We start from the raw sequence: 17,220 nt of genomic DNA on the forward strand, positions 1-17,220 counted from the left end.
AGCTGCAGCCACTTCCTCTCTAGCATACCTTGTTATGGAAATTCCCTTCCCTAACTAGTATATCTATCAATGTTTATAGTCCAGTGTACTAACTTGGTTAATATATATACACATATTAGTTCACATTATACACTGTAATATAATGAGGTAGTGGAATTTTACTGGAGACTTTGGTATTGTTCATGCTGAAGTAAAACAAACCAGAAGACATCCCAACCCTGGAAATAAGGACTTTGCTTCTTGGTAGCTTAGAGCTGTCCATGAAGGATAAAGAATACCCCTGGACAACCAGAATAACACCCACATCCTACCCCCTCTAACTTTGAAACCCTCCAAGTGTTGTCTGGCATCATACATAAGTAACTATAGCAAGGCTGACTTCAGTGACATCTGGATCAATAGACAAACATCAGGAAGGCTGCAGAAATATAGTTGCTTTGCAAAGTTTTACTGTGATGATAATCAGTAGCATGCGTGTTAGCGATTAGTCAAATTGTGTTGTACCTGAACATTTGAAGGGTATTAGGACCCTGTATAAAACCACACTCGGGGCACCCCAATCTGAATGGGATGGCTCATGCGCATGAATAAAAGAATTACTCTTGTAAGGGCTCTGCACCCCTTCAATCTAGGGAATTATGTTTGGATAAAAGTTCAGGTAAATTACATTTGGGTAAAAGAAAGAATAACTTATCTCCTTGGTGGGAGGGACCATTTTTGGCATTGCTAACCTTTCTCAGCAGTAAAAGTGGAAGAAAAAAGCTGTGACAAGTCTATAATTGGAACCCTCCTGCCACCAAGGGAACATCCACCACTGCACAGACAGAATTACTAGAGTTAGTGGATTGCACCTCCAATTGGCTGTGGACTTGCTAACCTTGTGTAAAAATTCAACAGCAAGAAAGCAGAAAGTAATTTAATACTTCTGAATTGCATAATGGTTGGACTGGATGATCTTAAAGGTCTTTTCCAACCTAAACGAGTCTATGATTCTACTTAAAACCAGAGAGTAATCAAGAGATAACTGTCTTTGTAGCAATATGCTGTTTGCTTTTTTCATACTAATAGAAGTTTTAAAACCCTTACATGACACCTATTATAATGAGCCATCACATCGTAGATTTGTTCTGTGATGGAGCTTATCGAGCTCTGCAAACAATGTGGATGATTGCAGATAGTAGGAAGCTATAATCAAATTAAAGATAATTGTAAACCTTTGGTCTCCATAATCGGCCTACAGGATCCTGATTGCTCCGACTCATCTAATCTGGTCCAAGCCTTATTGGTTTACCTCAAGAACCAGATCTGGCACACGCTAACCCTTTTACAGGAAATCATTTACACGATTCAGAGTTATATGAGGATTACACTACCCTATTGACACAACTACCAGAGCAATATTGGATATATGGAGAAAGAGCATTCAAGTGGTTACACTCAGCCTGGGATGAGAAGGGTCTTCTAGGTGCATTAATACCATCCACACAGGTTAGAACCAGTATCTCTTCTGCCTCTGTAGTTCATAACTACCGGTATATATATATTTTTATATATATACATATATATAAAAAGTGTTACAACCCTCTGGTAGAAAGTGGCTCTAAGTTCCACCTGTTTGTAAGAGCTTTTATCCAATGGTTAGGGGTTGCTGAACTAGAAAAAGCTATTGCAAATGCATCAATAGAATTAGAAAAAGCCATTAATGAAACCACAGACAGGATTATAGCCCTACAAAAAAGAAACCAAGTCATTATCAAAAATGGTAATAAAGAATTGATTAGCCTTAGACTACCGATTAGCAGCACAAGACAGAGTATGTGCGCTATTGAATACCAGCTGCTGTTTTTTTTCCGTAAATCAAGACCAAGAAAGCGGCAACTGATATAAAGAAGACTCATTTACAAGTATTACACAAAATAAGACCAGAATCTCCCCTAAATCTATTTGGGTGGTTAACCTCTTGGCTCCCAGACTTAGCTATAGGGCTGTGACCCAAAGGAATTTTTGTCATTGTTATTCGCTATCTTACTTTGCTGCGCAATTATAGATGTGCGTTTACAGTGTCATATTACTACATTAACTCCACCTACTAGTAAAATAATGGATAATATAACGCGACCCTGACGGTCAAAAGAAAAGGAGGGCCATTTTCGTGACAGCCTGCAGCGTGGTCACACAGGGCCCAGGGCCTCACACCCCAAAACCCTGCCCCTGCTCCACACCGCCCACCCATGCGCGGCCGGCACCCGGAGAGGGTCCCAGCTCCCCCCCAGGCTCTGCGACCGACCGGCGGGGAAAGCGTCGCTTGCCCAGCCCAGGGCAGGAAGAGGACGAGGTCTCCAGCCACAGGCCGCGGGCGGCGAGGGAAGGACGAGGGCCTCACCTGCCCACCTGCGGGGCGGCCACAGCCGCAGCCCTCGCAGCCCGCCCGCCCGGGCAGAAAATGGCGGCGGCCGCCTGACCGGGGGGAGCGGCGCGACCGGCCCCGGGCCGCCCCCGCTGCCACGGGGACGGGCGGCGCTTGCGGCGGCGCGGCCGGCAGCTCGCAGCCGGCGGGCGTCCCTCATCGGGAGGGCGCGGTGCGGCTGCCGCCTCCCCCCGAGCCAGGCAGCGGCTGTGGGGAGCGGCAGCCGCCGGGGGCCGCCCGCCCTTCGCCCGGCGGCGGTGTCCGAGGCGAGCACCGCGCTGCGGTCCGCCTCCCGCGGCGGGCGGGGGCGTTATGGGGGCCGCCCCGCTCTGCCTCCGGCTTCAGCCTGAGCCTTGCCGTCGGCTTCCGCTTCCCCTCCGCTGGCCGCGGGCGCTCGGCAGCCGCTCCGTGGCGGCGGCCTTTGCTGCAGCGCGGCACCCCACGCGTGCTCGGGCAGCGCCGTGATGCGCCTGCCTGCCTACCCGCCTTCACCTGCTCGGCGGGCAAGCGAAGGGGCTGTCGGCCGCTGGTTCCTTCTTCTGCCTTCCCTACCCCAGGTGGTCGCGGTCGCTTTCTGCTCGTTGCTCCCCTGCGAGGAGAGGTGCTGCTCGCCGCGAAGTGGGCTTTCCCTCAGGCGCCGTAGCCCATCGCGGCGGGATGGAAGTTAAGGGCACCATAAGGTGCGGCCACCGAGGCACTGGTGCAGCACCCGTCCCGTCTATTTACCCCCCGGCCTTGTGTCCGTCGGCAAGCGCAGCTCAGGCCTCAAGCTGCCGACGACTGGGTGCCAGGCCATGTCTGCTGCTTCAGGCAGTTGCTGAAGCCAAGTCGGAGAGAAAGGAGCTTTTTTCTGGGCGCCAGGCAAAGAGCTTGCCATTTGGATGGACGCTGGGAAGATCTTGGTGAGGGAATGCGGAGCCGATCGCGGGCCTTCGCTGGCTGGTTCCCACCTGATTGATTTTCCTCGAGTACCGGCTGAGCTCTAAGCACCTGTGCCGTCCCCAAGTCATTTTACCTGGTGCCCTCTTGCACTCTGAATTGATGGCATGTCCTCCTTTTGCAGAGGTCTTCTAGAAGATGTCAGGTGGAAAAAATCGCTCTGAAACACTTTGCCCTCTAGGTGAAGCCCAGTAGAGCTCAGCCTGTTTGACTGGGGTTGCTGATCCCTTTTAGAGAAAATTTTGATTTTGTTTTTTAATCTTAAGCCATGGCATGCAGTAGAGATCCCAGATGGTGGCAGCCCAGCAAAGTGCAAAGAAGGAGAGCATTTGGGATAATTAGGTCTTGCAGTTTCTGATGGACCAATTAATGAAGTGACAGCAAGCACAGTCTAAAGGAGAGCAAGTGCTTTGGTTTATTATTTCTTGTAGCTGAGTTTCAGCATAGCTAACATTTGTGTGTACCCTAAGACCTCCTTAATAGGCTGCCAGCTTTAAGATAGTTTCCTTATACCTACAAAATGGCATTTCCTGCACTTGGAGTCACTTCAGTTAAGTGTCCTATGTCCCTTTCATGGCATAATTCCTTAGACTGTCTTTTTCTTCCTTGTCTGCCATTCCATTTTCCCATTAATGAGGATTTATTTATATTTTCTTTTTGCTCACTAGAAGTTGAGAAAGTAATGTATCGAGAAGTAGGGTGTTGGGTGGTTTTTTTATTTGGGGAGGTGGGCGGTTTGAAGGTTGGATTTGGCTGTTTTACAAATAAAGCCCTGCAAATGGACAGGTACTGTCTTTGCTTTTGTTAGTGGGTGAGGAGGAAAGGAAACCAAAGGCTTAGGTGTTTCCTGCTGTCTTCTGTGCCTCTTGCTGCTCTTGGTGTCCTTGGAAATAGTTTTCTGCATGAAGATACACAATCCCCTGTATTAGAACACTTTACATGAAAACTTGAATGCTATTTCAAAACCGAAACCAAGGTGTTCCCTTGTTGCATCTGATGCTCTAGAAGTTGTGTATACTATATTCCCCAGAATAAGCAAGCCTGGTCTTCTGTTTCCAAGCTGAAATGCAGCATGTCACTCAAGTTTCAGGTGGGCTCGATTTGTTAGTTGCCTGAAAAAGGGATGCTAGTAGTTAACTTTTACCATAATTTTTTTCTTTTCCATTATTGTGAGACAGTAATACCACATGCCACTGAAACGACCAGAAAAGTCGGTAACCGTGAAGACCCCACTTCCTCCAACATCCCAGATTCTGGGTCTTGGTGACCTTGCAAAAGCTCCCCATGAAGTGCCATCCTGGGTGCTGCAATAAGTGGATTAAAGAGACTTGGTGAGCATCTGTCTCACTTGTTTGTTTTCTCTTTGTTTTCTTTGGCTTTGCTTGAGTGTGGTGGTAGAAAGTGCTCGTAGATACTACAGAAGAATCCTGTGGAGTTTTGAAATTAACATATGGAAAAAATGAGCAATTGAAAATGTGGCATAAGAGGTCACCTTGTCCAGACATCCTTGCAGTCTGTTGTCTATAGGTACCTTTTAGCAAAATGTGTAGTTTTGCACTTTATCTGATCTAAGTAGATTATGATGGTTTATCTGCGTTTGAGTGAGGTCTTCATAATTTATGCTTGGGCTATTTAAGTAGTGGTCTGGTGAAAATAATGTTGTCAGAAAAAAGCATCATCAGAAAACTTGGTAGACATTTATAAAGTGTTTTTTGTGATGGCATTCAGTTTGTTACAGTGTTGTACATATTGTGTTATTGTACCAAGGTGATCCATGATTTTGTTCTTTCCTTCCTCCAAGAAGGAGGCTTGAGGAACTTGAGCACATGGCTTGTATGCACGCTTAGAACAGGGTGACAAATCCAGAAATGTGAATTAACAGATAGGTAGAAACACGTCAAAGCATTTGGAGCAAGATAAACAAGGTACAAGTGGAACACAATGCTGCAAGGTTCTGACTGTTTTATCAAGGGAGACAAATGCTCCTTGCTGAATAGAGCAAACATTTCTTCCTGATACAACAGCAACAAAGAAAACAAAGGTAATACTTTTGCAATCAGATAAGAAGTCAGAAAAAGTAGTGGCTTTTGTCTGTTTCTCTCAAGACCTACTGAAGCACTACACTCCTATGACAAGGATGTCCTTCCTCTCCAGCAGCGTATGCTGTGCCTGACTGGTATGCACACTGCTCCAATCCCCCAGCGACCGATGAGCCACGGCAAGTCTGCTGAGACCCCGCATAACTTCTTGGGTTCTCTCGTCACCTGTTAGTTTTTCAGAATAGTTCGCTAATAAAGTGCAACATACGAATGTATCCCTGGCACAAACAAGTGTTAAATCTTTGCCTGTAGGAGTTCCGTTTCCTTTCTACCAGATTATATGATTCACAGAGAGTTTAAGGCTGATGGTAACAGTTATGAGCTGAGAAGAGGGCCTTTTGATTTTGATATGAAAAGTGTTTGGCAGCGGGATACTGAGGACAAAGAAAACGCAGAGAGAAAGAATGTTTGCTGGAGAGGCACGCTGACGATGCTTTGTTTGTAGAGCTCGTGAAGACATTTCTAGCTGGGCCTGTGGGTCCTTACAGAAGTGAAGCAGTAGTCCACCTGAGTTTCTGTATTCCAGAAGCAGTTTTTATATTGCAGTTAGAGAATGAGAAGAAAGACATGTTTCTCTTAATGCGGGTATAGCATAAGAACCAGAAATGCAGTTTCATGTGGTGTTTCTTTCACAGCTATTTCTTGTACCTGCTCTTATAGGAGGTTTCTATGCTGTGCTTTAAGAGTACCTTCCTGAAGAGTCTTCAAGTAAGACAATGGAACTAGCCCTACCAAACAGTCTTGATCTTAGTTTTCTCACCATACATCTCATCTTGTATGTTGAAATGTAAGAGATGTATTCCAAAACACCACAGGCAGTTTTCTAAGTAATAGTCAATTTATCTGACTACATGATGATACTGCAGCAGCAAACTACCTCAAGTATTGAGACTGAATGTATTGAAAATACTTTTCAGTCTAGTCTGACTAAGCAGTTGTTCAGAAGAGAGATGTGTGATGCAATTGTGGAGATAAATCCCAAAGGGTGCCCTTAAGGACAAGTGCAAAAACATAACCTATAAGGGTGCCTGATCTACTCTGTTTGGGAAACATTGTTCCCAAGCAGGCCCTCGCTCTGGAGCTTTAAGCTTTTATGCCACTTTGTTCTGAAGTATTAGATTCTCCACCATTCCTCACATTATGTTTGTCACTGCATAGAGGAGGACTGGAGATCAGGGGGACCATTACATGGTTCTCCATGCCTCGGGATGGATCCTGTAGTTCCTCCCTAATGTCTTAATCATGGGGATAATTCTCATTCTTCTGGGAATTTTGCAAAGCAGCAAAGACATGGTAGCACATGAAAGATTTAGCCTTTGTGCTCATGGCACTGATGGGCTACTAGCACAGGTGGAAGCATCCTTTTGCCTGTGCATCATGTGGGCCAGCTGGGTTGGGTTGAAAATGCTGTGACCTTAAGAAAGAGGCAGGCCTCTGTATGGGTGGGAGATCAGTTGGAGGTGGTATCAGGGTTAGCATCAGCATTAGGCAATCTTCCTTCGGCACTAGTAAGATTACTACTTTGTGTCTGAAGTCATCTCTTAAAGGCATTTGCCTGAAATGTATATATGGATACATACTTATGTATGTATGTGCTGTAGCAAAAGGATTACTCACCTGAGGTCAGGATTTTACCTCAGAGAGAGATTTGAAATGTAATCTAGTCTTTTTCACTTGATCACAGGGGAGCCAGGATTTCATCTGGGGGCTTTTAGCTTTCCGTGCTGACAGCAGGTATCTGTTTTTCTTCATATACCAGCCAGTCACAATACATATCACAGTTCGTGTTTCTTGAATCTGAGACTAATAAATGTGTATGTATTATAAATGTAGGTAGTAATTTTTAGGGTATGTTGTTGCCATCTTTTCACAAAGGGAGAAAACACTTTAAACTGAGAATATGTAAAAAATGTCCTACATAGTTTGCTTTATCTGGGAAACTTGATGGCTGTTAAATAGGGGCTTGTCAAAATGAAAATACCTCCTCAGTTATAACCATTGGGGTGTAGTGGCACAAGGGTCTGCTTTTAATGCTGAATTTGCCCACCAAAGTAACAAACAGCACCTGGCTGGATTGCAGGTGCCCTCCAAAACCAAATTCTGATCTGTTCCCTCACTCCTTTTGTCACTCATTAGCTCATTTGAACTGTAGGGAGTGTTTTGACAACTGCAATTTATGCTAGCCTGTCTCATTTAATACCAAGAAAACAAAGACAACCTTTAAAACAGTGCATGAGACTTGCTAGCAGCCTTCAACTCTTTTCTCATTGCTTTTCCTTTCCCCCTTTTTTTTCCTTGACTTTAGTTTTGACAGTTAGGCCTTTGTCTATCTCTAGGCAAAATCTCGATAGGATTCCCCCCCTCACCTTATAATTAACTCTTTAATTACTAGACTTCCTTTTCTAATGCTTTTCTTCAGTGCCAAGAGGAGAGTCTCATCTCTTTCCATCTACTATTTGTATATTCTGCCTATCAAATCAAGTTGTTTTTCTGTGTTGCCCTGTGTGCCATCATGCCTTCAATATGTGACAAAAGTTACCTGAGTTGATGATTTCTCCTGGTCTAATTGAATTGTTTTTGTCAGTTGAAAGGGTAAGTAACTGTGTCCTGGATCTGAAACTTCCGTGGTATGTCAGATCTGAAATGGTACAGTTTAATGATAGATGGAAGACAGCGCTATCATTTTTTGCACAATAGGATGGCATTTTTGAAAGCACAAATAGGCTGCTTCAGGAGAGAATAGTGTTAATGGATTTGAAAACCAGTTCTAAGCAGCTAATGCATTTTTTAACATCCAGGTTGGACAACAGACCCCCCTCTTCATCTGACATCACTGCCTCCGACATCACTGCATGCTCTTGCTAGTATCATCTCTTCTTCTTTGACAAGTGTCCCAGTTTCTCATCTCTTTAACCTTCAACATAACATCAGTCAGGCTGAAATCTAGTAGCCCATCTGCTTATTCTTTACCAGATTCTGGAACTTTTCTTCTGATGAGACTCTGACTCCACTGAAGTCTGCAGGGATTCAGCACTGACTTAACACATTGGTTTGCATTGACATCCTATTTCAGAATCAGTAGAACTGTCTGTCCTAGGCTTCACTTTCTCCCAGAAAATAAGAAAACTTACACTCTCCGAACATTCAGGTCTGCTTCTTTTAGTGACTTGTTAATTAGTTCTGATTAGATGCATGGGCTCCTTGAGAAGTCAGTGGTGTTTACATCTATTTTGGAATCTTCCCCTCATGGATGTTTTCATGGGAGTTGTTTTGTAGTGTCTGCAATCCAAGTGCAACTACTGCTGATGCATCTAATTTTTGCACTCTGTTCATAATTTTTTGCTCTGTTAACTGTATTGCAGTAGCTATGTCCACATAGGTGAAAAGTTACTTTATCCTTAATGTACTTTTAAATTTACAGAGCAATACATTTCACTTCTAGTTACCCCGTCCTGATTTAAATAACCTGCAAGTAGTATCTCTTACCGTATGGGGCTCTTTCCTGTGTTGCATGTTTAAAAGAGAAAATGGTCAAATAATATGTAGGTTCTAGTAAAAAGGATATATTAGTATAACACAAAAACTTTGTTAATTAGCTTTGAAAACTTTGTGCTATCTTCAGAACTATTTTTCCCCCCTCTTTTCTTCATGCAATGAAGGAAGCTGTAAATAGCCTTTAAAGATGTTTTGTTTTTCCTTTCACCTCAGAATTTCTTAGCAGGTATTACTGAAAAATATCTGGGAAGTGTTGGAGATAGTTAATTTAGTGCTTTTATTTGAGAGGGAAGTAAGTTGGTGACCCTTCAGCAGCTGTTGATTTTGATCGAAGTTATGATAAATAGCTTTGATATGTGTTACTACTGTTTCTGTTACTTTTTGGTTTTCCAACTTTCAGCCCTAGAGTTTGTGGTGTCATTTCACTGGCTTTCTAGGTGTCATCTTATTTTTCTGTCTTTCAGTCAACACTGAGTTTCTTTACATGTCATTAGCAAGTGAAAGATGATAAAAGTAAAATATACTTTTCTGCTGCAGGCTTCCCCCAATTTGTCTGTATTTGTTCGAATTTCAAACCTCTAATTAATGTACCACAGCTGTTTTCTTATTATATGGGATGTTTTATGCTTTTCATACCATGCAGTAATTAAACTGGAAATTAATTTCTGGTTCCACTGACTTTAAGACTGTGATGTTTTCATACACTGTATACAAAGAAATGAGGCAAGACGAGAGGTTGCAATGGGTAAGTTTGAATTTGAAGCTTAACTTTGGGTAGAAGTGTACTGTGAGGAAGAAGCTTGTGGAGAGAATATTTTGCATTATTGACATACTGAACAAAGAGCTAATCTCATCTAGAATAACTAAGGTGCTGCTTTATGTTTTGCTATTCCTTTACAGTCCTCTACTCTTATGGAAATAATATAGATAAGATAGTAAAATTTGAAGACATTTAGGGCCTTTAATATAACCTTCACTTTTGAAGATTATATTATCATATAATCATTGGTTATTTTTATCATAACTCCTTTTATTAAGTTAAGATTTCTCTAACACAGGTAAAGCTCCCAGCTATAAACCCTAAATATCCAAACAGAATGCCGAATATTGCTACAAACAAGGAATTTAGTGGGGAAAAATAAGCTTTCCTTCCCACCTATATAAGTAGTACGCTTATGAAATTCATTAAACTCCTAAGCCTGCAACTATCTGTGCATGGAAGTAATATTACTCCTTGTGAAATTGCAGAGATTAGTGGATATGTGTATGGACTTTGTGGATCCTTAGTGCTACTGAATTTGCTATCATGTGTGATACTAAAATAGTTTTATAAACAAACTAAAATAATAGCAGTTTAACTCTTATAGGAAAGCTATTCAATATAACTTTGCTTTAGGAAAAATAAGCATACAGTTGCATGTCTTCATGTAGCACACTTTCATTGTATTCTAAATTGTTTGGGTTTTTTCTCAATACCAGTGAACAGATGCAAACGATAATGTACGTTGTTAGTTCTGTAAGCATAGGTTACAGAGACACAAGTAGGACTACCATTTTAAGAAAACACATAAACTGTAGCCTATATAAGGTCAGGCACAGCAAAAATACTGTAATGAACACCTGGAAGATAATAGTCTTTTAAGCAAATTATTATATCAACTGTGATGTGATGTAATCACATCATCAGCTGTGTGCACAATTGAATTGTTTCTGCATACTTGTCTTAAAAATTTAATACACAGTCATCAGTAATCCCAGTATGTTTTAGAAACATGTCAATGATGTAAAATAAGTGATTAAACTAATTAACTTACGAGCAAATCTGTGGCAAAATTTCACCTTCATGCAGCACAGAATGAGTATTGTCAGCCTTTTTTACTTACATATTCTTTGTGTGATTTCCCTTTTTCACTTTTTCATCTCTAAGACCAGAACTGTGTAAGTATTATACATGTAAAGTTCCAATAAAATGGAAAAAATAAAATTTTACTTACTATGTAAAATTACATGTTACTGAATCAGGCATAGTTGTGTGCTTTGTTTTTTTATTGTTTTGGTTTTGCTTTTTTCTTAGATGATTACATGTAGACTATATGTTCAGTTAGAAATAAATTATGTTATAAGGGTATTGCCCTTTCTCTGCAAAATAAAATTTTCCCACCTAATCCCCATTTTTGTTTACTTATGCTATTGTTTTCCTTAATATATTTGGATTTACAGGTCTGCTCAGAGAAAAAGCGAAGCAGTAAACTTTAGCAGATTAAACTTCAGCAGCGGTTATGGGACTGACTGGTTTCAGCAGCGTACTGCATGGGGAAAAAAAGAGTCAAGAAACATCAGAAAATAGGGAGCAGTCCAAAGGTAAAATTATTGAAAGCTGTTTCTTTTAAAGTGAGTTGGGATCTCAAGGTAACAGCAGAGGGTAGCCTGAAAAATTTGTGTGGCTTTCTTTGAATATGGTGAGACTTACTGAATTACTATGCTAAGCTTACAATACCCTATGACCAGCTAAAGAAGAGGGTGCTCCTTTTTGTAGTCAGTGAAGGCAGAGGCTTTCATGGATTTTTTTCATCTTTACAATTGCAGAAGTATGCTTTGTTCCGATCCAAGGGCTTCTGTGTTTTTGTAAAATGCTGCAGAGACACAGCCATCCTCCTGCCTAAATTTAAGCAGACTGTAAAATATTTGTTGCCTATTTGTTGTGAATAGTCTTTGGCCCCTAACAGTTTTCTGAAAACTACTGTGACAAATGTCATGGATACTTGTGTTTAAGAAATAGATCACTGTTCATAAAAATTTGTCAAAATAAATATATGTGCATCATTGAAGACAGTGGCGTTTCATTTTTTTTATTAGTTTTATTAGAAAGAAAAAAAGTTATCCAGTGTTTACCTACAATTTCAAGCCTTACTTTGTCGTGCACAATGGTAATAGTTACGAAAGACATCACATGAAAACACTTAGATATAAAGTTAAAGGGCAGAAAATTCCCCTTCTGTCAAAGACCTTTTGCTTAGGCTTTTTACAGTGGCTTGGCAACCATGGTCGGTATATCAGTTTTCTATAACAACCTTTTAAAATGCTATTGAACATACACATTGCAAGCTCCAGAATTTTATTTTATTTGTATCAGTGAATGCTTGTGTATACTCTGGGGACTGCCATGACTCCCTTGACCTTGATATATCAATGTGTGAAAGTCTCAGAGGCCAGTTAATTTAGTTTCTGTGACACTTCAGCACTTTCTGAATTCATCTTTGTGTCTTCCATTAATATATATACAGTAATCTTTTTTTTCTTTTTGTGTGTGCAGAACCTCTTCTTCCAGGTGATTATCAGAAGAAAAGAGGCAAACAGAAAACTAGAAGTTGTGCGTTATTGTTCAGAAGAAAAACTGCTATAAAACTAAAGTATGAAGCCAGATCTTGGTCTGGACCTGAAAGAGGGTGCATAACCTGAGAAGCACTCTTCAAAGTCAACTTAAGTATCCAAACTCTGATCATGCAGAGGATGCTGCCTTGGGAGGTGCAATGGCTTAACAGTTCAACTGTGGAGCCTAAAAGTGCTCTTCCTTAGCATGAAAGAAAACCTTGAATATTCTTCTTTTCTCTTCAGATTCTGTTTAACTTTCTTGTGCACTGACATTTTTCTTTTCCATTACTGTAAGTAAAATGAAATGATTTGGGATTTTTGAAACCTCAAATTTATTTATTTGGTGATAGTTGATTTCTTTAATGTGAAGTGTGCCTCTAATGGGACATTTGGGATATAAAGAAAGCTGAAGATTTTTCAGAGTAATCATGATATTGATTTGGTTATACCACTTATGCATAGAGAATAAAATGATGGGTATACTGTGAAGGCTGCTGGAAAATCAGTATGCTGCATCATTTGATAGACAGACACATCTTTTTTTTTTGAGATGCTTTTCTTTCACAAATTCTTAGATAACGTGACACCTGCTTTGCTCCTATTGTCCTCATTTGTCAATCATAGTTATTCCAACTGACATTGATTCTGTCTCTCAATGCAAAAGGAGATTTTTTTAACACTCTTAACAGTATGGTGTCATCCAGACATGTACCTTAATTAATTTTTGACCTTGTCCTTTTCATTCTTTCAGGTATGCACTGAAGGTAGGGCTTGTATTTTCTTCCCACTTGGATACTTTTGTCTGCTCATCCAAAGCAATTGACAGCACGAGCACCTTGCAGCTACCTTTTGAGATGGAGCTTTCTCTGTTACCTCTTGCACGGGAGATATCCAAGACAGGAGATATAACCCATTCCATATGTAAATCTATAACCTATTTGTGTTCAGTTACAGATTTGCATCATACTGCAAACTTTGTAGGTAGCTTGTCTATCTTGTTAGTTAAAAATTAAAAGTACTGGAATTTGTATGCATTTTGACTTGAAAGAGAAACTGAAAATTTCAGCTGACCTTTTTATTCTTATGGTTGAAGTTATTCTAAGAACTTTAATCTTTTTTTTATTGCAGATTCAGACCCATAACAGTCTGATCAGCACCTGCAAACAACGAGTCAAAGACACCATTTCGGGGATGTAATGAGTAACTTAAAAGACTATTGAGGAAAGTAAAGCCTTGTATGGCTTATATAGTCCACTATTTACATGTTTGTTGGAATACTTTTTATAGTTGAACTCATCCCTGACTGAGAAGTTCATTTGGTTTATAATGTAGATGAACTTCATTGTGCTTGATTACAGCAAATTTTAAAGAACAGGCAACAGCTGTCAGTGCTGATTCCTAGACTTTTTCTTAATATAATAAACAAAATAAAGTGAAACTGAAGTTCTCTCCTACACCAGACTAGTGCTTCTTTGCTGTTTTCAAATAGGCTTACCATATTGCTGTTGACACAGGCATGATACCGATGTGTCCAAACCAGCAAGTTTCTTTAGTTAACTACAGTTATACTCATGACCTATGCCATAAAGAAAGGTGAAGGGGAGCTGTATGGTATGGGATGAGATGTAAATAGAAAGAATTGAACTGGTATGGATACTTGCAGTGAAAAAGTCAAGCCTTCAGTGGAAAGATGTCTTCTCAGTCTCAAAAGCACATTTATTTAGACCAGATATCCAGCTTTCTAGGACAATTCTACTGCTATGCCTGCTGCACAAGAACTAGTTGATCAGCCACAGTGTTCAGCCACATAATTAAATTAAGACCTGGTGGTATTTCCTGTTATAGTCTTATTATATAGAAGATGAATCATTGGGTAACAGTGGTGTGGACTAAGCTATATATGATGTCTGCACTTGCAGCTGTTAAATAAAAATTGTATTTATTTTCAAGTTTTGACTGCATCAAAAATATTATATGTTAGATCTCCATGTTTATTCACACCAGCAAAACAGTTTGTACTTTGAAATAGCAATGTATATAAATTATTTTAATATTTTGAAAAACTTAGATACGCTGATATTTTAACACTTGTTCTTTTATCTACTTGAATTAGGATATATCCCTGAAATCTTATGAATAATTAAATATTTATTATAAAGCCCATTAGAAAGTGGATGCAATTTCAATAAGATATTTTTTGCTAATACTATGAAAAGTGAAGTTTTTAACAAGTAAACTGGTAAGTTTTAGTTTCCTTTTCAGAGTGCCCTCAGTACATTGTACAGCTTTGAATCCAAGGCTGAAGATTTTAAAATGTGTTAGTGAACATACATTTCTTTGAACAGAATGTTTAGAGGAATTAGCTTAACAGTGCTTTTCTTTAGAACTTTGATATGAAAACTGATTGTAAATAGGTAAGTCTATTGCTAATCTGAACCCTCAAAATTTTCAGTGAGAGTTTGGGGAAGTTTTGCTGTTGATGTTGTTAGACCCAGCATCTGAGTCCATCTTTGCTGTTCATTCTAGCCAACAATTCAACTAAGTTGTGTTTACAAAAATAAAAGACTAAAACATATGAAAACACCTAAATGTACAGTTACTGGTTAGTCAGCAAAATTTTCCAAATATAAAAAAGAAAGCTTATATCAAGCTGTATCTGAGATGGGTGAAAAAATTACTACCTTATATCTGTTTTCACCTACAATTTGTGTTGTGGATTACTTTAGATACCATTAATTTTGCTATGAAAGCAGAACTTTTGGTAAAATCTACTTTTCTAGGCTAGAACACCAGGGGATGCCAGAGCTGGAGCTCATAGTATTAAAACCTGACCAGCAGAAAAACTGTCACCTGTCGTTATAGAGAAGCACTAAATAATAAGCTTGTGTGAAGAAACTGTGTATGTATAACAGGCAAATTGTTGATACCCTTAGGATTACAACTGTAAAATTTTACAGCTAATGCAGTAATCACCAGTAGCTGCATGACCTTCTCCAAAAAAGTAAGTACCATTTTATGAATTTTTCAGTATTCAGTCATATGAATATGTCTTATCCGGGAATTCAACTATCTTTCTTTGATAGAGCCTTTGGATAAGGTTATAATTTTTATTTTTAGTGTCTGTAAAAAAAGTGTAATAGAGGTCTGGGTTTGTTGTGCCCACCAATGGTAAACTGCAACAGTAAAATAAATTCTGTGTATGACAGCCTTTGCAGCATACTTTATATAACTTTGTATAACTATCAGCAATAGTACTACTTTTCCATCTCACTTTGATCTTCTGACTCGTATTATCATAGGAAAAACTTCTTTTGCAAATGCTGTTTGCAGTTACATGCTTTACTGGCCAAAACATAAAGGAAAGGTGAAATATGAGATGATGAAAATCTCTGGAGTTAAGTTGCTTAACGGTAAGGCAGCCAAGCATTTTTTTTAATGCTTATCAGTTGAGTAAGAAGGTTTTTTATTTTTAAGCATATAGTGAATCCATTTCAGTATCTTTTTTTGTAGAAAGTTTTCTGGAAGGTGTTTAGTACAAATTTACTGAAAAAGTTGGAGATGGTAATCTTATGGACAAAAAAAAAACCCCAAACCAACCAGCATGGGTATTTAAAAGTATTTACAAATTTGTAGATCACCTGTGCACATAGACTTGAAGGTGCTTGATGTGCCAAAGCCCTCAAAATCTATTCCATAAAATAAGAATTCCTGTGTGGCTGCAATGCTGCTGACCTGCAGACAAGAATTCTAATCATTCTTTTCTGTATTATGGTCTCCTTTTCTCGTTAAGATCTGTACAAAGCTTCCTAAAGTAACTTCATTACTTTGAGTGTTTGATGTCTTAAGTCCTCTTCACTTTTGAGCACTTTTTCCTCAGTGTTGGAGTTCTTGTCCAAAACTGTCACATTTTTAGGCAATTGTTAGAGGCAGAGACAGAAAGACAACTGAGATCCTAACTTGGTCACTCAGCACTGTTATTTTGCTTTACTGTACTCATGTTCTTAGAAGTGTTTATAGTACTGGATTTCAGGTATTTTAAACGTGTACACCATATCCTATTGTAAAAATTGTCTCTTTTTACCTTGGTCACCATTAGGTAATATCCACACGACATTCCTCAAATTCTTAAAAGTGTGCTAATGTGCCATTAGTATGTAGTCAGCTTTCCTTAGTCAAACCAAGGAGATGTTTGATCTGCACTGTCGGTCAGCTCAGTCTTCATGGGTCACAGTTTGAATAACATGAGTTAGAATATTAACAGCCTAAGATTTCTCTTTATAAGAGCAGGTGGAGAACCCTGGAATTTGTGGTTGTGCATTCAGAATAAGAGAGTGCTGCAGCAGAAGGATAACTTGCCAGTTCTCCAAGGGACATGAAATCAAATTAGTATAACAAATCAAAACGCTCCAACTGAATTCAAGGATGGAAATGTGTTGTTCGAGTTCACCTTACCCCAGTAATTATGTTGTTTTATTTACTTCTGAGTCAATGCAGTCATGCAACCAGCAGTTTTCAAAGTCATCAGCAGTTCCATGTAAAAGCAGTGGAAGCTTCTGGGTCTGGAGGGGTTTTCAGTGTTTGTTTTTCAGAGAGGTGCCGAAGTCAAAAGCCGCGCGCTTACTTACAAAATCTACCCTTATTGTTTTAAATGCTGAAGTGTTTGTTTAGTTGTATTGTGCTCCATCTCTGTCCTGAATGCCTTTAAGTAATAAGTGAGATAATTTCTTTTTTTTTGAATACTGATTGCTTCATAAGCCCAAAGATAAAACAGAAGTGTAGTTACATTTTATAACTACATCCAAGTATACCGAATATGTATTTTTAAAACAGAATTCCAGATACAGATTTAAAAATAACTTCACAGTTTAGGTACCAAAGAGTAATTTTCCTTTTACATGCAGCCATTTA

General features: G+C 39.6%; 1 protein-coding gene across 1 annotated transcript; it reads left to right on the forward strand.

Annotated features, from left to right (window-relative positions):
- The first annotated feature begins 4,533 nt into the window (after positions 1-4,533).
- On the forward strand, positions 4,534-16,688 carry C2H7orf57 (chromosome 2 C7orf57 homolog). Its single transcript, XM_075728129.1, is given in 10 exon segments — positions 4,534-4,644; positions 4,646-4,696; positions 5,415-5,486; positions 5,488-5,564; positions 5,698-5,851; positions 9,999-10,070; positions 10,072-10,098; positions 11,159-11,251; positions 11,253-11,301; positions 16,600-16,688. Coding segments are annotated over 10 exon segments (795 nt in total).
- Positions 16,689-17,220: the final 532 nt, after the last annotated feature.

The sequence above is a fragment of the Pelecanus crispus genome, chromosome 2 (genome assembly GCF_030463565.1).
Source record: "Pelecanus crispus isolate bPelCri1 chromosome 2, bPelCri1.pri, whole genome shotgun sequence".
NCBI lineage: Eukaryota > Metazoa > Chordata > Aves > Pelecaniformes > Pelecanidae > Pelecanus > Pelecanus crispus.